Raw genomic sequence first — 24,676 nt, 5'->3', positions numbered from 1 at the left:
GCTCATGGGCTGGCTGTCCCTCCCGTGACCTGAACGTCCCTCCCAGGCCCTGCTCACGGGGAAGTGTGCACTGCCCACCTGCAGGACAGGGGCCGCGTCGGTCAGTGCATGGATACGTGGCTGCATTAATGAGTGAGGGGGCCCAGAGGAACCCCGGGAACACTCCCACACCCAGAACGTGACGTGGAAGAAGAGGACACAGAAGACCATCAGCAGTACTTGCCATTCTGATTGTTTTTCTTTAAAAATGAACAAAAAATCCCACACAAAAATTCCCATTCCCCAGCTAAAGCAGCCCAATGTAACAGGTTAACCAGTAACACAATAAAAAGACGCCACAGTCACACACGTCATTCACTTGGCAGAGGGCATTCTGGCCTGGCCGCCGGTGTCACGGTGTTGGGCCGTCCCAACGTGGCCGGAACAGACCAGGACGCAGGTGCGGCACGCGCCACACAAAACAGCAAGGCTGAACGCTGGCCGCTGGAAATAAATAAACATGGTGCCAAGAGCATCCTTTAAATTAGTAAGACATCAGGACAAAGTAAAAACAAAACGAGTGAACAGATGCTTGTTACGCCAGGATTTGCTTTAAAAAACATTAAAACCCACAAACAGGAACCCTTGAGACGTCTGTCTTTAGAACATGGTCAGAAAAAGTGAAGTCTTCACAGTCAGTCCCAGGGGTCTCACCAGTCCTCCCCCGTCTCCAGCACAGCAGAGCTCTAGGGTGTCTCCCCAGCACGGGTGGGTGGAGAGTAGGCAAGGACTTGGGGGCATGAGGGGCCCCGCCAGCAGCAGGCCCCATTCAGCACCATGGGATACCCCCAAGTGGTCCCTGCCGTCTCAAATGGATCTCCAGCCCCAAAGATCACAGACGTCCAACCTGCCTCCCACGGTGGGGGTCCCACCTCCAGTGCTGGGGAGAACCACATCTCAGTACGAGCCTTTGCTCCCTAAACACCCCCACCCCCAAGCTCCCGGCCTCAGTGAGAAAAGGGACCGTGGGAGCACGATCGACTCCTGTAGGGCAACCCCATGGACACCCCACCAGACTCAAAGCAGCCACCTCCCATGACGCACCCCAGTGGGGCCCCATGTCCCCAGGGCGATTTACCTGGCCCCCTGAGTTCTACAAGGCTATGTCCACTCTCCCTGAGCCGGCAGTGTGAACTCAGCCAACTGCTCAGGCCCTGATGGACCCCAGAGGAAAGGGGGTGGCCAATGTACCCAGGAGCACCCGTCCCACACACAGGGCTGCAGTCACCTGAAACATCCAATCTCCTGGACCCACACAACGGCCCCACCAAGCAGGTGGGGCAGCAGCTACTGTCCCCATCTGCAAGCCCAGAGGGCAGGCCTTGCCCAGCACAAAGCCTCAGTCAGGTCTTCTGCCACAGGGCTGCCTGTCTTGTGAAGGGAGACTCCATGCACTGGGGCAACGTCCGTGCAAGTCCATCCTCATGCTGCCAGGAGCCATGGGATGAGAATGGGACAGAACAGGACGGGCCTCCTGGGCAGCCCCACCTCCTCTCTCTAGCACAAAGGTTTATTTCACAAGTAGGACAGATAGATGCCTGGTTGGTTCTTTTTGGCCCCAATGCCTGGCCCAGGACCCCCAAACTGCTTATTAAGTTTCTCTGGGCCCACTGGATGGCGTGGGGGTCCTAGAACCCAGGCAGGTGGTGACAGGTTTGACCCAGAGTTGGGGGGCTCAAGCAGCTGCTGGTCAAGAAGGCAGCGTCCAGCCCCATGCTCCCTGGCTGCCGGCTGGGGGGAGCTCTGGGGACTGTGCCCAATGGGGAGCTGCTGCCCAGCAGCTCTTTCAGCATAGCTGAGTGGTGCCAGCTGACTCGGCTCAGCCTCCTCCTGGGAGCAAGAAACTCAGAGGTCTGAGGCCAAGGCAGAGCCGTCCAGAGCATGAGCTTGGGCTGGACGGGTACTTCTCGTACCTACAAGTCTCTGGCAACCTGACCTCAGACAACGCCTCTCCTCCTGGCCAATTCCTGGAACGTAGCGACAGCTCAGGAAAACCAGCCGTAGCCAAAGTGCTGGCCAGGCCTCGGCTGCCTCCCTGGGAGAGAAAACACCACGGGAACAGCCCAGACAAAAGCTGCTTGTGCAGCCTCTGCACAGGGAGGAGTGTGGCAGGGCTGGCAGCTTCCTCACTCTGGGAAGTGCCAAAATGACCCCCAGAGAGTTGGAGCAGCCTCCAGCAGCAGGTGGCAGAGAGGTGAGGAACGCCTGGCTCCACCTCCCAGATGTGGGAATCAAGAGGGGAACAAGCTGTATGTGCAGTCGGGGAGTGGGCAGCGGTGCCACAGCCAGGATCCAACCCCAGGCAGCTTCAAGGGGCTGCCGCCCAGTCAGAGGGCAGCACAGAGGCCAATTGTTCAGAGCCCAAAGAAGGGGCTGCTAGGAGGGGACGCTACCATGTGGAGCCAGGGTGGGAGTCCACGAGGGTCCTGGGCCCCGGCACGTCTGCTTGTCTGTTTCTAGAGGATTTGAAGAGCAGGGCTTTGTCCACATGGACTAGAGTTCGGCCTCCCAAACCGGACGTAGCACCGGCCAAGAGCCCGCGGTGCCCCAGGCCTGGTGAGTGCTCAGGGAGACAGTGGGGCATCCCTGAGTCTGCTGTCACTCAGGACAATGCCTCAAGGCCAGATAAACAGTGAGGAGGCCAATGGGGGCCCAAGCCCAGAAACCAGGCCCTGCCAAGCACATGCCGGGGGCAGTGTGCTACCACAGAACTCCAGAGTCACCCACTGGAGCCAGAACTTCTGCTTGGGCACCTCCATTCCCCCAGTAGACACCAGGTAAAGGCATTGGCTCTTCCTGCCAAGCTGATCTGCAAACCCTCTCTTCGGGGGCTGTGCTGTTGAGATTTCTTTCTCTTTTGGGGCTGGGGAGGGAGGATACTAGTCCGAGTCTTTAAGGCAAAGAGGCATAGCCCACAGGGTTAGTTTTTGCTAATGTCACTACATTTACGATAAAAAAATAAGAATGCCAAGCATGTGGGCCCAGGCCGGCTGGCCGGTGGTCAGTGCAGGTCCATGGTCAAGACAGTGAGGTCCAAGACTCAGTAGTTCTGTTGCCAGTGACAGTGATCCAGTCCCTCCAAGGCACAGCACACTGCAGGACACGTTAGGGGAAGAAGACTGTCTCCCCCCACCCAACGCCCCCATTTCTTTAAAAAATAATCATCTTGGTGGCATCAACTTGACCCAAAACTTAAAAAAACAAACAAAATAAATGAAACACAGAAGCAAACAAAGGTGGGAGGGGTGACAGCCTGGCAGGACAGTGCCCACTGCGGGTTGGAAATGCCCAACCTCTTTTCGGTCCACAGCCCATGCCCCACTGTCACGGAGGCGTGGAGGACGTTCACCGTCTGGGACAGAATCGTACCAGGGTTTTTAGAGCAGCCTTGCTGCCCAGTGGTGCACGGACAGCAGGGGTTCTGGGGCTGGTGGCACGGCTAGGATGTGGGCGAGAGGGACCAGAAGTCGCGTCGTGAGGGTGAGCTGCTTCAGAATGGTCTTGTGCCTTCCTCTCCTGTTTAGGTCTCCTGGGGGACAACCTGCATGAGCTTCTGGCAGAGGACTGTCGTGGAAACTGTGGGGAGAGGGGCCGAGTGAGTGGGGCACCTGCCCCTCCGCCAGCAGGAGGCTGGCCCTGCTGGCTGCACCTGCAGAGTTGCGAGGATGTGTGGGAACGTCCTGACGTGTGCACATGAACACCGCCTACCTGAGGGCCTCCCAGCTGGCACACAGCCTGCAACTCCTGCTTAGATGCAGAGAAAGGCTGCATCCTATGTGGCCAGTGTGGCCAAGGAGCGTGGCAAAGGGCGGGTCCTGGGCCCACCTCTCACCCCAGCTTGGAATCCTGTGACTGTGGTGAGCGAGACTCAAGCGGCACACTTCCACCCACCACAGGGTCTTCAGCAAAGCCCAATGGGGGGTGATGGGCCTGGGCCACCACCTGTGTCTACCAGACGCGGCAGGCAGCAAGCACGCCACTGCTCCATGACAGTCATGTGATCCTGCACCAGTGGAACTGGCCCACCATCTGTGTGGCACTCTGTGCAGACCTGTCACACCCTTAGCCTTCCTACGGAGAAATCCCTCTGAGGAGGGAGTTTGGTTCTGGATGGAAGGTTTCTCCTGCCTGAGGCTGTTGGTGTGTTCAGGATTCAGGGGTGGGGTGTCTCCTAACTGCATTGCTGCAGTGATGCAATTTTAAAAGCCACCCAGTGACATGACAATCGGGGTCCAGGTCCACAGGCACCGGTGCCTTTTTCTAGGAGTCTGGCCATATTTATAGTACGGGATCCTAAACTTGTTATGCAAATCAACCCTGGGGCCACCAGTGCCCAGAAAGCCCCGGGGAATTCTGTTTTTCCCTGCTCTGCCTTTCTAGGTCAGCGGCTGCGTTTAAGCTGGCGGCAGACGGTGGGGTTTTGGTACTTGGCAAACGCAGCATGGTTTTCTGGAATCCCTTTTTCTAAGAGATCAGCTATTGCCAGGCTGAGTGTATTACCCCTGAAATATGTGGCCACACGTCAGTGCCAACACACTGCAGTAAGTCATGGGCCGAATGTCACTGCTGGACACACCAGTGGCCTGAGCCCTTGCCTGGTGCCGTAAAATCTTCCACCCGACGTGACACACCTGGCCCCACATGGGTGGGGACGGCCAGGCCGCTGAACCTGTCAACTCCCTTCACTGCCCTGGGGACCTGAAGACACTGACCACTCTCCCTGCTCTGCCCATTCCTGGCAAGTGGCACCTGAGCAGCAATGCTGGCCCGTGCAGGGGCCAAGGTGCCAGTAGCCTGGGGTGGGGACAGAGGGAGGACGGCGGCAGAAGGTACTCACAGATGACCTGGAACAGCCACTTGGGCTTGTCCCTCCACCAGACACCGACAAAGTAGATGGGCAGCCCGCTAAGGGTGATGGCAAAGCCAATGGCACATTCCATGGGGGTCTTCCAGAAGGAGACGGCGATCAGGAACAGGCAGGCCAGGATGAAGAAGACTGGGAGGGCGAGGTTCACCTAGAATGGAGAAAGGGCGATGGGACAGCGGGCAGCGGATGCGCGACCTGTGTGAGATGAGCCGCATAGGCCCGCGGGCGGCCATGGGCCCTTGCTGCAGCCTCACCTTCTTTGGACTCCTGAATACACCTGTGCCTCAGGCTCCATGCCCACCCCTCCCTGGACCCTCTGCCCTCCTGGAACCCGCACAACTCCCACAGCTTGGTTCTGGCATCCCCCAGATCTGACTTGCTTTCTCTGTGTCTGCCCCACGCACTGGGCTGTGGGCCTGAGCAGAACTCAGACCAGACTTGTATAGGTTCACCCTTGACTCAGCACCCAGTGGCAGGAGTGATCACCCAAAGCTCAGCTGGGTGTGGACTGAGGAATGGAAACTGCCACCTTGTTCTCTCACAGCTTCCCAAGGGCAGGGCAGGTCGGCCTCATCAGAGGCAGACATCCCCGGCCACAGCACCCACCGCAGCCACCCAGTGGAGAGGCACGGCTAGCACATCTGCGAAGACTGTGGCCACCCACTAATAATTGAGGAGCCCCGCCCTCTCTGAGACCCCTCTGTGGACAGGGCCAAGCAATGACCCATCCCTGGATCCCCAGCCTGAACAGTCACACTGAGCAGACAGCTCCGCCTGGCACAGAAGTCAGGCAGGGGAGCTGCGGAGGAGCAGATGGTTGACCAGGTTCGCCACTGCTGTGTACACTATGGGCTGTCCTGATCCACAGACAGGCAAGTCATCCTGGGACACGGAGGCCTGAGCAGGGTTCCAGCCAGTCAGTGCAGATGGTGCCTGCCCTGGCCCCAGGAACAGACACCCACCCCATGCCCAGGTTCCCACAGCCGTCCCTAGCGCCTGCTCCCATTAGCTCTGCAGAGGTCAGCTGCGGGCAGTCTGGCTGGCAACAGCAGTTATAAGTCTGTCCCATGCAGGGTGGGGTGACCTCCTTGGACACATCCAGAATAGCCTCTCTCAGGGCCTGTAGGTTGGGTCTAACAATGAGCAGTATTTTAAAGCCAATGTTACAGGCTTAGGACAGGTAACCCTGGGCCCGCAGACTTCGGGAGCGAAAAAGGAGCAAGATGGTCTGGGTACTGCAGTGGTCCTGGCCCCTCCCGGGACCCAGTTTCTACCCATCCTGGGGAGATCTCACTGTAGGCAGGGGACCTGGGTCTCACTGGCCCTTCTGTGGGGGCTGCTGGGTGGGGTGGGAGGAGGGATGCTGGCTGTGACGGCCACATGCTGGTGGAGAGCTGGCCGGACAACAGCAGCTGCTGGCCAGTGGCCACCACATCTCTGCCCTCTCGTGCCTGACTCATTTTGGGGGCTGCAGATGAGGCACTTGCTGGGCCCCCCACAGAAGTGTGGGCGTCGCCATCCCCCTTCTTGGAGAAATGGTCTCCCTCATGCCAGATGCCCCTGGCAGAGCTGCTGAGAAGAGGGGAAGCTGCTTCTGCCTGGTGGCCTCCAGGACACCTACAGACCGTCCACTCCTAACACATGCATGGGGACATACACCCAAAACCCTTACTTCCCGCAGGGTAAAGCCGGGCTCTGTGGCCCTGCACACCCAGACATCAGCTCCCAGCTCAGGGGCTCCGTCAACATAGTCCTCCCAGAGAGCACGGGCCCCCCTCACCTGCCCAGGCACCACCTCCTTGTGGCCCACCCCGACGTCCTTCTGGATGCCTGCTGTGCCCAGGCTGGTTCAGCCCCATCCTCACCACGGCTTCTCTCCCCTCTAAGCCTAAGCCCAAGCCCATGGAGGGAAGGGGCTCTCTGGGCCTGTTATGTCCTTTGGTGGACCTCAGCACCTGCTCATGCTTGGTGCTCACGAGGTTCCCAGGAAACAGCCACCGACTGAGTCAATCAGGCCCCACCCTCCTCTGCATCTACTACAGAAGCACGTTCACACCATCTTCTCAATGCACACCAAGCCCCTCTGTGGAAGGCAGCGTGGGCCCTGAAGTGCTGAGGGAGGTGAGGGATCCGAGAAGGAATGTGTGTGGCTGGCACAGGGTGCATGCCAGTGTGGTGGGGTGGAGCTAGAGACTGTGGTAGGTCATTGGCTCCAGAACCGGGATCCCCGGGACACTCAGGCCCTGCGTCTGCTAGGGGCCCCCGCTGTGCTCAGGCTGTGCCACCCACAGCCAGGTCCTGAGAAGGTCCAGCCTCACCTTGATGGGCCGCTCCAGCTCGGGCTTCTTGTAGCGGAGCCAGAGCATGCCGATGATGGCCAGGGCCACACAGAGCCAGTTGAAGAAGCTGAAGAAGTTGATGACAGAGAAGATGTCTCTGGAGAAGGCGTAGAGCAGCGTCATGATGCACTGCAAGAGACGGGTGGACATGAGCTCTGGGTGGCCGCCCTGGAGAATGCCAGCAACATGGGCGTGGGGTGGCTGCGCTTGGTTGCTCTTGCTCAAGGGACCAGTGAGGCCTCAGCAAGCAGTGGAAGGTGCAGGTGAGAGAACAGACATGGCTGGGCCTCAAGGACAAGGTGAGGCACGGCCAAGGGGAGCGGGATGACACCCAAGCACAGAGCTCGCTGTGGCATGGCGTGGACAGCGGCTGCCTGCAGCTAATCCAAACACGCACTGTGGGGCACCGTTAAAATGAGCCACAGAGCCTGCATGCTACTAGACACCGTGTAGCCACTTCAAAACTGAGACCAAACTGTGCGGGGGCTTCAAAGCCCCTGGGAAGCTCACTGCTGCTTCCCTGCAACAGGGGGGCTGAGTCCTGCCTCCCGTGTCAGGCTGCACTCACTGGCTCACTTATAACAAAAGGGATGGGACAGAAATCGCGGAGGGACTTCTGAGGCCAAGCCGTAGGCACACGTGGCTTTCCCAGCTGCCTCTCAGGGATCACGCAGCAGCCCTCAGGAGCAGCCCTGCACCAGGGACTGAGGCCCTCAGCCCGGGCAGGCGCTCCATCACCATCCAGACCACCCCCTCCCAGGACAGAGTGCACTAGGACCACTAGCTGAGCAGCCCCAGGTCCCTGACGCTGAGAAACTGAGCTGGTAAAGGTACTGTTCTGGGGTGATTCTGTCACACAGCAACAGAGAACTGATGTAGAATCACCAGCTGGCACGGAGAGACGTGAGGTGAGCTGTAGCAGTGTGCATTGCTCCTGCTAGGGAGAGACACCATGAGCATGCGCGCGAGTGAGTGTGCACCTGTGTGTGAATGTGAGTGTGGGCGTGTGCACACCTATGAGCGTGTGCGCACCTGTGTGCATGAGCGTGCGTATATTAACATGTGTGTGCGTGCAACTGTGAGCATGAGCATGTGCATGTGTGTGCTCCTGCACCTGTGAATACACCCTGCCTGAGCGCAGCAGGCAGGGACAGCAGCAGTCTTGGGAGTGGAGCTCTGGCCTCACACCCCTCTGGGCTGTTTGCCTTGTTTTTTCACAACTACCGTATATCATTTTTGGAATTAAACACTTAAAAAATTCCAGTGCTTCTGGAACCTAGCAGAGCAGGTGGTGACGTGTACAACAGGAGGAGACCGTGTGGTCACCAGCCTGCATCTCCATCACTGCTGCATCCACTCCAGGCCAGTCACTGTTTGCTGTAGAGTCGCAGCACGTACACCAATGTGGCAGCCTCCCTCTGGGGAGTCCCGTGGATGGTCCCCAGGGATGGAGGGTGCAGGGCTGTGCGTGGGCTTACTGTGAACACAAGGGACGGCACAGGAGTCAGGAGCTGCGGATGGATCATGGAGAGGATGGAGGGCAGGTGGCCCTCTCTGGACCCCACGAAGAACAGCCTGTGGACAGAGAGGTGTCGGCGGTCAGTCCCAGGCCCTCGCATCCCCAGCACAAGGACAGGAGATGCTGAGAAGAGGTGGTAGAGTGGGCAGCGCAGGGGGCCTGGGCCCATGGTCGGGGCCTCACTGGCCAGTTGGAGGCTGGGCCACCATGGCCTCCTGGGGCTGCAGGCCTCTCTGCATCCCTGAGCAGCTCGGCTGGCCAGGAGGAGACTTGGCCCAGGCAGCCAAGTCACCTCTGGGCAGTGGCATGGGGAGGGCAAGGGCAAAGTTCCTGTTTCCTTTATTTCTATATTACTTGAACTTTTTCTTTTTCTGACATCTGGCGGGTACGGAAGTCTGAACCCTTAAACTCAGTGTTACCAATGCCACACTCTAACCGAGCTAACCAGCCAGCTGAACTTCTAACGTTTGTGTACCACTCAACACAACAGACAGAAAACTTCTGAAGGACATGTTAAGTGGCATGTGCGGACGCTGGATGATGCCGTGCTGGGGTGAGCTCACCTGGAGGATGTGAACAGGGACCCGTTGACTGATCCGAAGCACGACAAGCCCACGAAGACGGGGATGATCCAAGACATGACCCCCAGATGGTAGTTCCCGAAGTCCTAGGCAGACGCGCCCAGTGAGCCCTCGGCCTCATGGGGCTCTGGCCCTAGGCTGACTGGAGCCTGGCCCCACAGTGGCCCTTTCCCACCCTCGCCACAAGGCTTCCGCATGTGGAGTGATCTCTTGGAGTCAGATTCGGGACTACAGGGGGGACCTCCCAGGATAGGGCTTCTCAACAGCCCCTCCCCAGCCTGCCTCCCAGTCCTGCTTGTGGGGGTCTCTGCTCCCCTGCTTACTCAGCCTGCCTGGCTAAGCTGCACATGCCCACATCTACCAAGAGCAAATGCTAGTCTGGAGACAGGAACAACTGCTCAACAGCCCAGGAGAGTGAGGCTGGGGGACAGGAGGCCTGGCCTGCTCCATGTCACTGGCTTTGTGGCAGCAGGCCAGCCTCAGCCTCTCAGGGACCCTGGGGATGCTGGCAGGTCTCACCACAGCCACGGCCTCCGATGTCAGCATCTGCTCAGTGGACAGAGTGGTGAAGTAGGCCAGGTTGGTCAGCACGTATACCAGGGTGACGATGGGCAGGGAGATGATGATGGCCAGGGGCAGGTTCCTGGAAGGCACGGCAGGGCGCATCACCACAACATAGCCTAGGACTGAGGACCGAGGGCTGAGCACCAGGGGTGGGGCCACTCCCATTTCTGAGCCTCGCTTCTTGGGGAAAAGAGTGAGAACAGGGATTCCTGCTGGACCACGAAGGCTCAGGAGGTGAGACCGCAGAGCCTCCTCTCAGGACCTGACAGCAGTGCTGAGAGCCACAGCTGCCCTCTCCACACCTCCCCACCCACGTGGGGACCTTGGACACCAGCTCACACATGCACAGTCTCCCGGGAGGAAGGGGAGGTCCAGCCTGGGGCTGCCGTGGGCATCAGATGAAGGTGGGAGGGGTCTCAGGGGCACGTGCCACCTGTTCTCATGGTCACACAGCCCCTGTGCCGCCCCCACACCTTGGGCCCAGAAACCAGCTCTGCCTCCCACATCGCCTGACCCCACGGCCCTCGACACCACAGTCCTGAGACTGGGCTGAGCCCACCGAGGGGTTTCAGAGGGAAGAGGCTCCTCCGTCCCTCACATTTAAACGAGAGAGGTCTGCGTTCTGCGCATGCGTACCTGTAGGGGTTGATCATCTCCTCCGTGACGAAGTTCAGGTAGTTCCTAGAGTTAAGAGTTAGAGGACAGAGCTCCACTGTCTGTTCCTCCCATAGGCTTCAGGGAAAATGACGCAGAACTCAACGGGGAGAGCCCTCCTATGAGCTCCGGGTTGGGGACAAAATCCTCTGCACACCCGAGTGCCCCTCATTCTCGGTCTCCTGTGCCTGCCAGGCTGGGCAGCTGGTGCCTGCCCTCCTGACTCTGCTCTGTCCTCTTCAGGGGCAGCCAGGCCCACCCGAGGCAGATGCAGAGCCTGGCCTGAGCAGGACCACACCCTGCAGATCTGCTGGGTGCAGCTCAAGCACTCTGGCACCCCCAGTGAGCAGCGAAGGCAAAGTCTGGGCTCCAGAGCTTCTGGAGTTAGGGGCCCCACAGGGAAAGAGGCTCGGAGGGTGGCCCAAAGGACCTCAGAGCCGGTCTGCTCACCTGCACTGGGCAGCAGACGTGGGGCAGTGACCTGGCCCTCTCCAGGGCATCCCTGCCCCATATGCCCTACCTTCCAGCACTTTCCCCGCCCACTCGCCACGCAGCCTGATGGCAGGGGCCAGGGCTGCGGACCAGAGGAGAGCCGTAGGCAGGACCCGGCTGGGGGAGGCCCAGCTTTTTAAGCCCAACTGCTTCCCGTCAGTCAACTGAGGTTTATCTACTGGCCACCTGCTCAGTGGCTGAGACACGGAGCTGAAATGGGCACCAAGGGCCACTGTGGGCGCCCTAACCTGCTTTTTTGGAATGTGTGTGGCTTGCGGCATCTCTGTGAGATGGTTCCTGGCCCTCCATACCATCCACTCTCTTGAATTGCCCTTGGATGGCCACGAGATTCAGGATTTCTGGTGCGTCCCCAGGCCATGGTGCAGATATTCCAGAACTTACCATCCTCCGTAGGCAAAGAGGCCACTATACAATGCCAACACAATGTTCCCTACGTCCAATTTGTTGCCTTCAAATGAGAACTTGGGATCCAGATTGGACACGTCACCTGGCAAAGGCCAAATAAACAAAAAGGAATGCTGGGTTACAGGTCATGCCACAAGTTCTGGAATGTTCCTGGAGCAAAATACCATAACACACAAAAATGAGAGGGTAAAGGCTTTTCATTTCAACAAACCAAATGCACCTGCTGAACCGCCTGACCCCCCACATGCTGGACTAGTTCTGGGGCGGGGAACAGGTGGGTGGAGGGAGTGCCATCGTTGACTATGACCTGGAGGAACATGTCCCCACCAGAGGCCCTGGGTCCCCAGGAGGGGGGGAAGCAGCTCTGTAGACTGGACCCCTGCTGAAGACAGTCCCTCAGCCAATTTGAGCACCGGCTGCTGTCTATACAGGGGAGAACTGGTGGCTGATGCAAGGCTGTCTGCTTCTGCCTGGGTGCAGGTCAAAAGGGAGGGGCCGGCAGCCTGGTCACCTTCAAGAACATTCCCCACAGACCCTGTGACGCGAGCATCAAGGTGGTCTGAGGTGAGGGACCTAGGTTTGTGTCTTGGCTGCGACACTATGTGCTAAGAACCCTGGCTTCTCACTGTGCAAGGAGGTCGGGACAGATGGCTGGGGAAGGACCCCGGGCCTCCTTGGACCACGGTGACTGTGCTGTCAACTGCAGCCTCATAAGAGAATAGGCTGGCAGAGCCTGGGCACAGGAAGCAAGGCCAGTCAGCCTCTGCTCCATCTCCATACGGCTTCCCCGTGTGGCTCTGCGCAAGCCTCTCTACTTTCCCTTCTAAGGATGTTGTCGTGGACTTAGGGCTCAAACTACTCCAGGATGATCTCATTTCAAGATCCACACCTTTGTCAAAAACTCTTTGCCCCAATAGGGGCACTCACGTTCACAGGCTCTGGTGATGAGTCTTCTAGGGCCACCATTCAACCCAGCAAGTAAACATCACGGGAGGGGTGTCTCAGAAAGGTCACTGGGCTGTGGTGACAGTTTCTGGCCCTTTGGGGGGCTCAGTTATGTCATCTGTGAAATGGCCCCAAGTATGCTCAAGCCCAGTACTGCTTAACAAAGCCAGCCTGACAGTGGATGCTGAGAGGCAAAGGCGGGGGTCAGGCGGCTGGCTTTCTGCTGACTTCAGGTCACCCACCCCAAGAGTTTTCAGTTTCTGGTTCCCAGGGCTCTGGACCACCAGGGCAGCCCAGCACAGACACTTGCCTCACAGATTCCAACATTTCAGGAGAACTTGAAACAAGATGAAAAGTGCCAACAGGAATGAAGGTGCTGGTCACCCCCCACCCACCCCACCTTGCGCACACAGAGCGGAAGGCACGAGCTGAAGTCTCGGTCAGGCTGAGAACTGCTGTTGATTTGGGAACTGTTTCTAAGGGACTGTTTTCAGCTGTGGATGGCGGGGTCTGTGCCCCATCCTACTAAGGAGAATGGTCAGGCTGAGATATGCTACCTCAGTCCAGGTCACCCTGGGAGCCCAACCATGGTGACTGCCTCGGTGGCCCTGGAAACATGGCAGGGTGGAAGCAGTCAGGAGCTTCGGCAAAACCTTCAAAGGCAGTGCAGGCTCTCCTACAGCAAACACCGCAGTGGGGGCCCTCCGAGAAAGTGGACGAGTTCCTGTTCTGGGTCACTTTCTTATGGTGTTCGGGGAGTGAAGCCCCAGAGCCTTTCTGTCCTAGGTGCTCCAGGTGAGCCCAAGCCTTTGACTTTCAGCCTGAGCTGGAGGTGCATGGGGGTTCCGTGATGCCCACCCACCCCCAGATGAGGCCCTGGTCTCCCGACGAGAAGAACGGGCTCCAGGCCTGCTGCCATGTGATCTATCCTGGGTCCTGGTCACACACTGGTTGGCAGGCTGGGCTTGACCCTGCAGGCCTGGGATGGGAGCAGCACAGGACAGAGCCCTCTGGGCTCCTCCCCACCTGCTCTCCTTTGGAGTGTCCTGGAATGTGCAGCGCCTTCACATGTGCAGTGCCTGCCCTGCCCCAGGGCCGTGCCCTCAGACTTCTGCTGGGGAGTATCTGTCCTGTAAGTGGAGAGTATCTGTCCTGTAAGTGGAGAGTATCTGTCCTGTAAGTGGAGAAACAGAGGCACGGGCCATCTGCTGGGGCATGCAGCCCTGCTTTCCTGCCGTGTCATTCATGGTGACCAGGATCCCCACCAGACGTGTTGACCCCCATAACCTGGCCTCTGGCTTTCAGTCTCGTGAGGACAGGGGTGGCACCTGATCACAGCATGGGGGTGGCTAGCTGTTTTTGCTGAGGATAAAATATGGGGCTTGAGACGTAGTGTGAAGTTTTTTAGGCAGGAGCCAGCTGTGGTCAGCCTCGAGGCCTGCTAACTTTATGCTTTCATGGTGGGGGGCATCTGGGCCAGATCCCTCTCAATCAGCCACCTGGCTTCTACTCCCAGGACAGGTGCAGCCAGGGCTTACCCACCTGAACCTCCATAGGTTTAGGTTGTCTGGGGCCTCACTCCCTCTCTGCAAAGTGCTTGGAGCCTCTTGGAGGAAAGTGGACGCCCAGGCACAGGGAAGAACGGCACCCCCAGACCATGCAGCCTTGAGCACAGCTGCACGGAGGGGGAGGGTGGAAGGGCAGGGGCCATTTCTCTCTGTCAAGGATTTGGCTATTTGGGGGCCCCCAACCAACCTACCTCAAAGTCTCTCTGTGCTGCTCCCCATCCCCACCAGAAATGAAGAGGAGGGCATGCAGTGCACAGAAGTGCCTGTGAGCTGCCCTGTAGGGAAGCCGTGGAGCCTGGCCAGCCTCAGGCCACATTGGACACCAACCCAGCATGGGAGGCCTGCAGCTTTGCTGGGCCCCCGACTAAATGTGGCCAGGCAGGCTGTCCCCTTCTCTCTACAGAGTGGGAGCCGGGTCCTCTGGCCCAGTGCAGTGACTTGGCCTGGACTCCCCCCAAGAGCTGTCCCTGTGGCTGGCACAGCCTAATGGGGCCAAGGGCTCTGCCTGCTGCACCGTCCTGCTCTCTAGCAGCTCTGCTCAGGGTGACCTGGAGCTGGGGAGGCTTCTGCCTGCTGGTCTTAGAGCAACAAGACAGAGCAGGGAGGTGGCCACACTTGTCTATTTAAACCAGCACAGAGACAGCTACTCTGTGCCTGGCCCTGAGCTGGCCACTGGGGAGGAGATGGAGGCATACACCTCCTGGGAGAGGATGCTGCCATGTGCCACCCCCACACCACAACCAGGGGACATTTGGCACTGCCTGGAGATATCTGAGGTTGTCATGAATGGGTGGGGACAACGGTGGATTGACATCTAGTGGTCAATATCCTGCAATGCACAGGACACCTGCCCGTCAGCTGTGCCGGGGGAGACCCTCTCGAGAAGAAAGTGACTGGCATCTGGCACGAGCCCACACTCCCTGGGCCCAGCAGGGCCAGCTCCTCTCGGCCCTCTCACCCCCAGACGCTGAACTGAGACTCATCCTCACTTCAGCACAAAGTAACAGGCACAGGACTCAATCTCTGTCTTCAAGGAGCAGATAGTGAGATAGGGAAGACAGGTGGGAAAAGAATCACCACCAACAGAGTAGAAAATTGGCAGGAGTCGGTGGAGACGTGAGCGTCCTGGGACTCAGCGCGAAGCTGATGGTTCCCAGCGCGTTGTGGGTCCCCACATCACCCCGTCCTTCTTGGGGGGCTTTTCTGCACAGCTCAAAAGCCTCTTCCCCCTTCTCTGGCCAAGTCAAGGCAGCAGCCCTATCTCAGGGTGGATCCTGGCCCTCAGCTTGCCCACAGTTGGCATCCTCCTCAATGGGGACATCATGAAAGCTCACATGCACCGGACGCTGATAGTGCCTGCAGATTGCAAACACCCGCGCGGCCCTGGGAACCCAAAGTCAGCTCCCGGCAGCCAGGTGCCCTCGAGAACTGGGTAATTGGGGTGGGAGTGTTCAGAAGGCCTTGGGGACATGATCTCAGGAAAACTGACCCAAATCCTCATGTCATGGAGATATAGCCATGGGAACCATCCACCCAGGGGAGGGGGAACTCCCACCCTCAATGACAGAGGCCCCCATGGCCGAGCACTCATGGGAACAGACCAAGAGCCGAGCTTCTCCCACCGGGTGACATGGCCAGCCCTTTGGCTCCTGACTCAGAGGACCAAGGCTCCCCTTGGCCACTGTGTCCCCTGAGACCTCACCTGGCCCTATGTGCATAGGGAGGGAAAGGCCTGGCCCAGAGCACGCAGGGCCTCTCCTGGGCCCTAGGCATGGGAAAAACCCACAATCTGGAGAAAGTGGACGGCCCTGAGCCAGCCGCTGGGGCTGGGAAGCAGCTAGAGAAAATTCCAGAACCTCAGGGCTAGCCAGGCCTCGCCCAGACCATGGGCATACCTCCAGGGACTGGGACTCAGGACACACTGACCACAAAAGTCCTTCCTCAAATAGGGGCCCATCTGGTGTGCTGGCGCATCTGTCTTCCAACCCACTTCAACCCTCTGGGGTTCAAGGTGGTTATCATGTAAGTCATAGAGGGTGTTGAAGAGTATCCCCCAAAATCCTTGTCCACTCAGAACTGTAGAATGTGTCCTTATTTGGAAATATGGTCTTTGTAATTAGTTAAGGATCTTGAGATGAGAGCATCCTGGATTCAAGTGGGCCCTAAATCCAGTCATGTATGTCCTTATAAGAGGCAGAAAAACACAAGTAGAAAGACGATGGCCATGTGATGACAGAGGCAGAAACTGGAGCCATGTGGCCACCAGCCAAGGAACGCCTGGAGCCACCAGACACTGCAAGAGGCAGGCAACACCTTAGTCTTTGGACTTTTGGCCTGCAGGACTGGGAGAGTATAAATGCCTGGTGTGGCACGGCAGGATCACACGAGCAGACAGGCTGACCTTGCAGCCTCGCTCCACCCAGGCAGCCTGCAGGGTCTCCACTCTGTGCCCCACGCTCACCATCAGGACACACAGCAGCTGGGGCCTCTACCCGCTTCCCAGTCATTGGCCAAGTGAGCAGCCTCAGGCCTCTCATCTGTAAGATGGGTGACACATGGCCAGTGCTGGCGACTCCAGGCCCTGCAGGTTGGCGTGCCGCCGCACTGCTGCCCTGTGCAGGCTCCAGGAGAAAGCGCAGTGACTGCCACGTGGTTCCATCCAAAGCCTAGGGCCTTCCTGGGGGCTACATCCCGGGCCACTCTCTCCTTGTCTCCAGTTTCCGGATGCCTGTTTTGCTCTGGCTCTGTCTGATGTCTGGGAATGGTGATGGCGCAGGAATGTGATCTTGGGGGGTTCTGGCTGAAGCCAGACAGCTCATGTCTGTTGTGGTGCCCATCTGTATTTTAAACTCTTGAAGGAGCAGCACTTACGCTGTGCATTAGCTTTGGACCTCAAATCCAGGCTGGACAGGCCCCCTTTTCCAACACACAGGATGTGACAGTCCCTGAGACTGTCCCTAGCTCAGGGCTTGCTTGTGATGGACGTGGAACCAAAGCACAGGAAGCTGGCTTCACCCACCCCCATCGGCTCCTGCTGCCAGCCTGGCCTGGACAGCCTCTGTTGCTGCGTCCGAGCCCCAGGCTGGGAGGTGAGGCAGCGCTGGGGGAGCCAGCTCCTGTGCTCTGGCTCTACAGCTGAGCGTGGCAAAAGCAAAGTGTGTGATTTGTGGAGTCCTCCCGGAGGTGGAGTTGGCACAGAACCGTGGCAGGGGGAGGACTCACACGGCATCAAAGAATAGCCAAAGGAAAAAGCAAGCACCCCCATTGTCCCTCCATCAACCACACATCCTGCAAGGTGGCACAGAGGCTCCACGGGCCAGGCCGACGCCACTGAGCCACTGCTCTGGGCATTTAGTGGGCAGATCCATCTGGGGTAAGGGCACTGAGGCCCCTGGGTACGGCAGCCTACCTGGCCTAGCGTGACACTTCATGTCACAGACAGACGCCCTGAAGCCCCCACAAAGAGGAGGCCGGCCTGGGCGCTTCCCTCCCAAGTTTGCTTGGGCAGCTCTGGGCTGGGCTGTTTGATTTTCTCTCTCGGTTAAACACACCTCTGGACTCACTTGGGATTCGCTGTGAGGGCCCGCAGCCTGCCCTTCTTCCTGCCGGCAGAGCAGTGCCTGAAGCTCAGGTTCTGCCCTGGACTGACTCGTGTCCCCCCGGCCCCCGGCATGGCTGTACTTGGACATGGGGCCTCTAAAGACAGTTAAGGGTAAGTGGAGGCTTAAGGGTAAGGCCGTGGTCCGAAAGGATTGGTGTCCTCGTGGGAGGAGAACCCAGACAGCACGTTCTCCCAGCCACGTGAGGACACAGCGAGTCGGCGCTGTCCGTGAACTAGGAGCAGTCGCTCCCTGGAAACCAGCCCTGCCGTCACCTGGACTGGGCCCTAGCACTAGACCACTTTGACCTGAAACTGTCCCTTTCCCGCTCTCAACCTCGCAGAGAGCCAGCAGGAGTTGGGGCGTGAGCTGCAGAAAGGGCAGTGCTGTTAGGCTTCTGGGGGGTGCCTCTACAGTTCCCCTCCGGAACCTTCCATGGCAATGGCCTCCCTGTGCCAGGCACTCAGTGTGCCTTACCTCCTTCCTGTGAGGGACAACCATGTATCCTCCAGGGAGGACACCGGGGCTCAAATGAACCATCCCCGTCAGGGCGTGGAAGAGCTGGGGTCCCAGGTGGGCTGCAAGTCCAGCTCCCGCCCTGCCCTGTCTCTTGGGGAGGGCCACACAGGGTTCCCCAGAAGTCCACAGACCCAATCTGGGGGTCCGATAGCAGGCTGGGCTCCGAGTCCCACTGAGGCACCTCGAGGATCCTGCCCGGGGCCCTCTGGGGCCCTCCAGCCACCACGCTGCTCTGCTCGGCTAAGGGTCACGGACACACGCAGGTGGAGCGAGGCCCGCAGAGCAGGTCCTGTGGGGCTACTCAACTCTACTCCCCAGAGTCACAGACGGCCGAATTGTGGTAAAATCTGTCTCTAGTAGAACATGCTTGTGCTTGTCCATGGTCACCACCCAGCATCTGGGCACGGAGTCGTGGCTGAGACAGGCCTTTAGCAGAAACACCCACCCTGGGCTGGATGCCCACACCAGGAAGGAGGGCACAGGACAAGGCCGAGATGGGGGCCGAGGCTGGATGTCACACTGTAGAGGGGCTGGGCAGGAGGCTACTGAGGTGCTGGTGAAGTGCTAAAGACAGCACGGTCAGGTGCAAGTTGGCCTCTGCCTGTGGCCTAACCCTGGGCTGCTGCGCAGGTGACCACAGACCGAGTAGCGTCTACGGCAGACACTGACCCTCTCACATCCCTCTGCTGCTCCCTGGGTACTGCCCTTCCCGTGGTGTCGTGGTTGCCATAATTTTACAGAGAAGGAAACTGAGGATCAGGGAAGCTGAGGGACCCTCCCGAGATGAAGGTCTCCTTGTGGGCCTAGTGTCCTGGGCCATCTGGGAACTTTCCTGGCAGCCTCTGCCATGAGGCCTCTGACACCCACACGGACCTCCTGAGAGCAGACAGACTGCCGTCCCTGCGGAGGAGGCCACCACCACAGGAGCTTCCTCCCCGCACACTGTGCTGTGCTCATAGGCTGTGTGGAGTCAGCCCGGCCCACTGCTCAGCAGCTGCAGGACCAGGGCGGGCAGCCCCACTTCTCTAAGCCCTGGGGGCCTCATCAACCTCAGAAGCAAATGAAAAGAACCGTTTAGACACTGCAAATCAGGCTCCTGCCACCCAGCCCCGCTGGCACGCTGTCTGTCACTCACTGCTGGGACACGGAGATGGCCAATATGTGGCCAGGAAGAGCCTCGCTCAGGACTGCAGAGCCCCCAGGTGACTGGGCGATCGGGGGATGCTCGGAGTGGGGGTCTGAGCCCTGGGCAGAGGAGCACTCTTCCTCCCACAACCTCCTGGCAGCCCAGGCGAGGCGAGACTCCCATCCTTTGTGTGGACAGAGCAGAGGGCAGATCGTGGGGGAGGAATGACCTTAGGGGTGCAACGTGGAGGAGGGAAGGAAGGCATTTTCATGGAGCCTTTTCATCTGCGCAACCACCCAGCCCCACCTGTAACTGCTCAGGGAGAGGCGAGCTTGCTGCCCAACAGAAACACAATGGTCCCACTGTGCGTCCTCCAGGAAGGCCTGGCCACTGTCACTACGCAGAGAGAAGAGCCTTTCACAGCCCACTCCAACAGAGGCAAAGGACTGGTCCCCACACGTCTTTGGGAACAGCCTGACCGTGGGGCCATGCCTCTCCTGCAAGTCGTAGGTGAGGGGCGTGTGACAAGAAGAGAACACAGCAGGGGGAGGCAGCCCATCTGCACACAAGATAGCCAGAGTCTCTGCCTTGAAGGACCTGGGCCCTGCCGCCAGCTCTCGGCGTGGGGACCGGGCAGGCTGCCCAAGGGCTCCACACCCGGCAGAGAAATAAAACTGGACAACTGCTTTGAAAGAAAGGGCTCAGCGTTTGAACAATGTGTCCTGTGGAAGCAAAGGCATTCATCTGGGAACAAAATAATCTCCTGAGGAAAAACAGGAGACAGGAATTTTGCAGACGCTGCACTGTATCCCAAAGTTCAAAAAGCAATTACCGGGGGTGGGGAGTGGGGCAATGTTTTCAATGGCAAACAGAATCCCAAACATATTATGTATTCACGTGGAACAAAAGCTCTTTGCTGTCCCTGCTGAAATCTGTTTTTATAAAAATCCCGTTCCCCCTCCTAAATTCCTCATCTGTCTTCATCTAATCACAGCAGCCCAGCAAACACCTTCCCAAGCGAAAAACCTACCAAACAACACATTTTCTGGCTGAACAAAGTCTGGCAGGTGCAGGATGGATTTTTTTCTTCTGCCCATAAAATGAGTCCTGACCTGCCAAGCTCTCCATGAGGAGGGGGAGTTACTCAGCCCTGGCCACCTCCCCAGCAGCGGGTCCTTACTCCGAGTTCCTAGAGACAAAGCGAACAGGATGCAGCAGAATCGGGGATTCCAACCCCAGCCCTGCTCATGGGGCTCTTGGGATGTGCTTCACGTGCCCCCAGCTGATTCTAAGGATCACTAGCCAGACGCACGTGTGCAAGATGAGGTCAAGTGCTTGAAGCTGAGACCTGGGCCACCGTCCAGAATCACCTGAGAATGACGACAGGACACCCGCTAATGCCTGCTGGACAGTTACTAGGTGCCAGGCGTGAGCTGAACGCTTTACACAGGTTAACGTATTTAACGAAGGTGACCTGGCCCGAATCACCCGGACGTGTGCTTCCACTTTGCTGGGTAGCACAGACCAGCACTGTGGCTTCCCTCTACCCTCCGGGGGCCACGCAGGGCAGGTCTGAAGCTCCAAGCTCCCCAGCTAAGTCCTTAACGGTGCATTTCCCTCCTGGGCTCCAATGAAGGTTGTGGACATGACTTCTCAGGCAAACTCTGTCCATAAAGTGAGGTGCCCCATGTGGCCAGCAGGAGGGGATGGGAGCCAGGCTGAGGCCAGACATTGATCACAGGCAGAAGTCCCAGAGTGTGCAGGAGGGTGGGCCACAGGACGGCGACAGCCGCTGAAGTGCGGGCCTCGTGCTGGAGGGGAGCAGAGTGTGTGCTCCCTCGGCCTGCATGGGATTCTGGAAGCGGAAGTGCACACAGAAGATGGAAAGGGCAAGGGCAGACCCAGCCCAAAACCTAGCTCGCCTTACTCAAGACCAAGGGTCCTGCCTCCAGGAGCAAGTGACTCAGGCTGGGAAAGTTGCTGTGTGCCACAGCCCTGCCCTGCTCTCCACAGCACAGACACGGGCCCTGGTGTCCCAACTGACCCCCACGACCACACCAGGATGGGAGCCTTCTCTACAGCAGCTCGGTGCCTGTCTGCCGAGTTGCAATAACCAGGATCCGCCTGGCCCCTGGTGATAGGACCTGAGTGACAGCCCCAATAATTCCAGAGCCACTGGAGCTCCCAGGTGAGGTGGGCTGGCCAGGGTCCCGTGGAGAGGAGCTGGCCAGCTACAAGAGTAGAGACAGACTGAGAAAGAATTACAGACAGAGGTGGCAGAGCTGGGCTGGAGGAGCGGGGCGGGGCCTCCTCACTTCTGCAATTGTGCTGGGCAAAGGCTGAATCGGTGCCCAGAAACATGTCTCCAAATGCCTGAACAGGGGACTGTGTGGTAAGCTGCAGCTCGTTCTTCCCGTGCAACACTGCACATGTGGAAAAGAATGAGGCAGGTCTGCAGGCAAGGACACAGAAAGAGCTTCAAAAAGTTCATGGAAGAACTTACATTGTCTCTTAATTCAATTTTTCCACGAGCTTTTTGAAGCACCCTCATATGTGTGTATGCTGGGTGGGACATTTTCTACATATTTTCTATTTATTCCTACCAGCAGCCCCAAGAGAAGGCAGCCAGGGAAAGAGGCTCAGAGAGGGTAAGTGATTTCCTCAAGGTCACGCAGCATCTGACCAAACCCTGGTTTCTCCAGCCTTAAAACCCACAATCCTAACTTGGCCTCTGGATGTTAATGGTGGGCACGCCTGAGGGGTGGGGTTATAAGAGATTTCTATTCAATTTCTTATGCCTATCTGATCTTTTATTTAAATTAAACAGAGAAGGAAGATGGTGTTCCTTGTTTTGCAAATGTGGCAGCACCTGCAGGCCTGGTCCCCAGCTGAGCCCCCTCCCACCTCTGCCACACCCAGAAACTCCAACAAGAACGTTCCCGGCAGCATTTTCCACAATAGCCAGACACGTGGAGATAACCCCACACCACCCACGGAACGATGAATAAATTGTAGCATGACAAGAAACACAGCCCAGCCACGGGAGAGCACACGCCACCAGTGATGTCACACAGTGAAGCTGACACCAGTGGCAGAAGTAGTCAGCATGCTGGGCGAGAGCCCTGCTGGGGCTGGAATGTGCTATGTCCTCTCCAGGTGTGGTTTGAGATTCATTGACTGGGCACTTGAGACCTTCGAACTTACTGTGTAACAAGCAAGAAGCTGCAGGGCCCCTCTGTCATGCTCACTGTGTGTCAGGCCCCTAGGCCCTCGACACAAGCCCCCAGAACCATGCAGGGCTCCCTGCCCACGTTGGGGCCAACTGAACTTGCTGGGCAACCTTCCCCAAGAGGGGAAACGTGAAGCCCACCATGCAGCAGCTGGGCACACAAATTGAGGGGACACAGAGCAGGTGCCATATCAGGATCCCGAGCCTCGGCCGCTTCAGGAGCCCCAGGCATAGTCTAAAGGGTGCTGGCGGGGTCCCTGGCCACACTCACCCTTCCCAATCTGGACGAAGCCAAGCAGAATGATCAAGGCCAGCGCCAGGAGCTTGGCGGCAGCGAAGGCATCCTGGACCCGTGTGGCAGCCTTCACGCTGTAGCAGTTCACGGCCGTGAGCAGCACTGTGGGGACAGAAGGCAGGCGGTCACGACAAAACTCGGTTATTACCTAGAGCAGGCGCAGCAGGGAGAGGAACCTGCCAGTCGGCAGGCTGGGCTGGGGCCAGGGCTGGGCTCGAGCAGAAGCTCCCCCATTTCTCCCACACCCCTTCTGCAGTTTCTGGTTTTCTCAGGCCTGTTTTGACAAAGTTGGCTGTTCTCCAGGTCCAGGGTAAAAGGATGACAATGTCAAACTCCCTAAACAGCTGAGATCTCAGGTGTCCCTGGGCTGTCATAAAGGGTTTCCTTTTGTTTGACTGTTTGGTGGCTGGCCAGTACAGGGGTCCAAACCCCTGACCTTGCTGTTACAACACCTCACTCTAACCAACTGAGCTAACCGGCCAGATCCTAAGGGTTTCCCCTCAAGATGAATGGATGTCAGCCTCCTAAGGGACTCTGTCAAAATCACCTTCCTCCCTCCCCCACTGCACTTGCTGCACACCTGGGGTCCCTCCTGTGAAGGCTGGTCTCTGAGAGCACTGTCCTCAGACTCGGGTTAAAGAGGCCAACCTGCCGTCTGGAGGATGGACACGCTCACCTTTCTCACCTGCTCAACATTTCACCTGCTCATGTGATTCCAGCATAGCACTAGCAGAGCTGTGAGGGTGGGCCCTTTCTCCAAAGAGAATCTCCCATTGAATCTGACAGCCAAAACAGATGAGTTGGTGTCCCGTGTGCACAAGTCTCTGACAGCTCAAGCAGCAATTCTGACCGGGCCGAGACAGGGCTGCAGATGAGCGTGTGTGGACACACCCGAGACCCCCCAGCAAGCCGTGACGCTCAGGTGGGCTCGGCCAGCACAGAAATCTGCACACGCTCTCCACCCTGCTGCTATGTCAACAGTTCATGTTGACAACAGAAGATGGCTTCCACCATCACATAGATGTCTGAGCAGCTCTACAGGTAGTTGGAAACCGCCCCGCCCTAGAAAGAGCTGTGATAGGGACTGGCAGCATCAGCAGGAGACTGGGGGGCCGGGTACACAGATGGCCACTAAGACAGGCCAACAGATGCTCCCAGATGCTAGCAAGTCCTGCCTAGGCCCTGGGGAGACCCCAGCCCTGAGCCAGAGTGGTGTAAGGGGCAGGGGGGTGTCTTGTTGAGATGTGGTGTGCAGGAGACGGTGGCGTTACATGCTCAGGGCTCTGCTGAGAGCTGGGGCTAAACACAGCCTCTCTGCAGCTTAAGATGAAACAAAACGATGCCCATGCAAAGGCAGGGCTACATACACTGCACCCGTCGCTTCCTGCCACGCTACTCCCCACTCATCCGTGCTTGCGGCTGAAGAATAGCTGTGCTGAAAACACCCTGTAACCCCCAGCGCAGTGACCTTGTCAGTGGCTTGGAGTACGTACACCCCCAAAATCAGCAAAGGCTCCAGTCGGGGACCTTATCCCCAATCAGCACAGTGCCCCTCCATAGCCCCCACACCTAATGCTTCCCAGGAAGGCTGCAGGAAGGTAAGAAAGCCTGCGGGTCTTAGGCTCACCTCTGCTCTTTCCAAGGGAACTAACACTCAGAAAGGCCAGGTCAACCCAGGCCCCGTGGACTTAAGATGGCTTTCCCCCAGCTAAGCTAATTATAACTAATTTCAGGATGCGAGGAAATAAATCCACACTAATTAACCAGATGAGACCTGACCTTTCAGGCAGAACAGGAAGCCCCTCCCCCACTGTGCTGGGGACAAGACAAGCCTGTCTCATGTCTGCTCGCCTCTCTCAGAAGTTGACCGGCACCTTAATAACCACTCCCTTTTCTCTTTACTGCTCTGTGTGT

The 24,676-nt window shown here is 58.1% G+C and overlaps 1 protein-coding gene across 1 annotated transcript in view; it reads right to left on the bottom strand.

Moving 5' to 3' along the window:
- Nucleotides 1-211: 211 nt before the first annotated feature.
- SLC7A5 (solute carrier family 7 (amino acid transporter light chain, L system), member 5) overlaps nt 212-24,676 on the bottom strand; it is a 36,796-nt gene continuing 12,331 nt past the window's right edge. Inside the window, exons 2-10 of the mRNA XM_008581051.1 lie at nt 22,739-22,864; nt 11,458-11,563; nt 10,546-10,590; nt 9,865-9,988; nt 9,328-9,431; nt 8,724-8,820; nt 7,225-7,374; nt 4,877-5,054; nt 212-3,615 (exon numbers count right to left, since the gene is read on the bottom strand). Coding sequence (XP_008579273.1) covers nt 3,560-3,615; nt 4,877-5,054; nt 7,225-7,374; nt 8,724-8,820; nt 9,328-9,431; nt 9,865-9,988; nt 10,546-10,590; nt 11,458-11,563; nt 22,739-22,864 — 986 coding nt within the window. The 3' untranslated portion in view covers nt 212-3,559. The remainder of the gene's footprint in view (nt 3,616-4,876; nt 5,055-7,224; nt 7,375-8,723; nt 8,821-9,327; nt 9,432-9,864; nt 9,989-10,545; nt 10,591-11,457; nt 11,564-22,738; nt 22,865-24,676) is intronic.

The sequence above is a fragment of the Galeopterus variegatus genome, unplaced genomic scaffold, assembly GCF_000696425.1.
Source record: "Galeopterus variegatus unplaced genomic scaffold, G_variegatus-3.0.2 Scaffold2240, whole genome shotgun sequence".
NCBI classification, from domain to species: Eukaryota; Metazoa; Chordata; class Mammalia; order Dermoptera; family Cynocephalidae; genus Galeopterus; species Galeopterus variegatus.
Note: the sequence above shows the minus strand (reverse complement) of the source record. Positions and strands in the feature narration are given on the sequence as shown.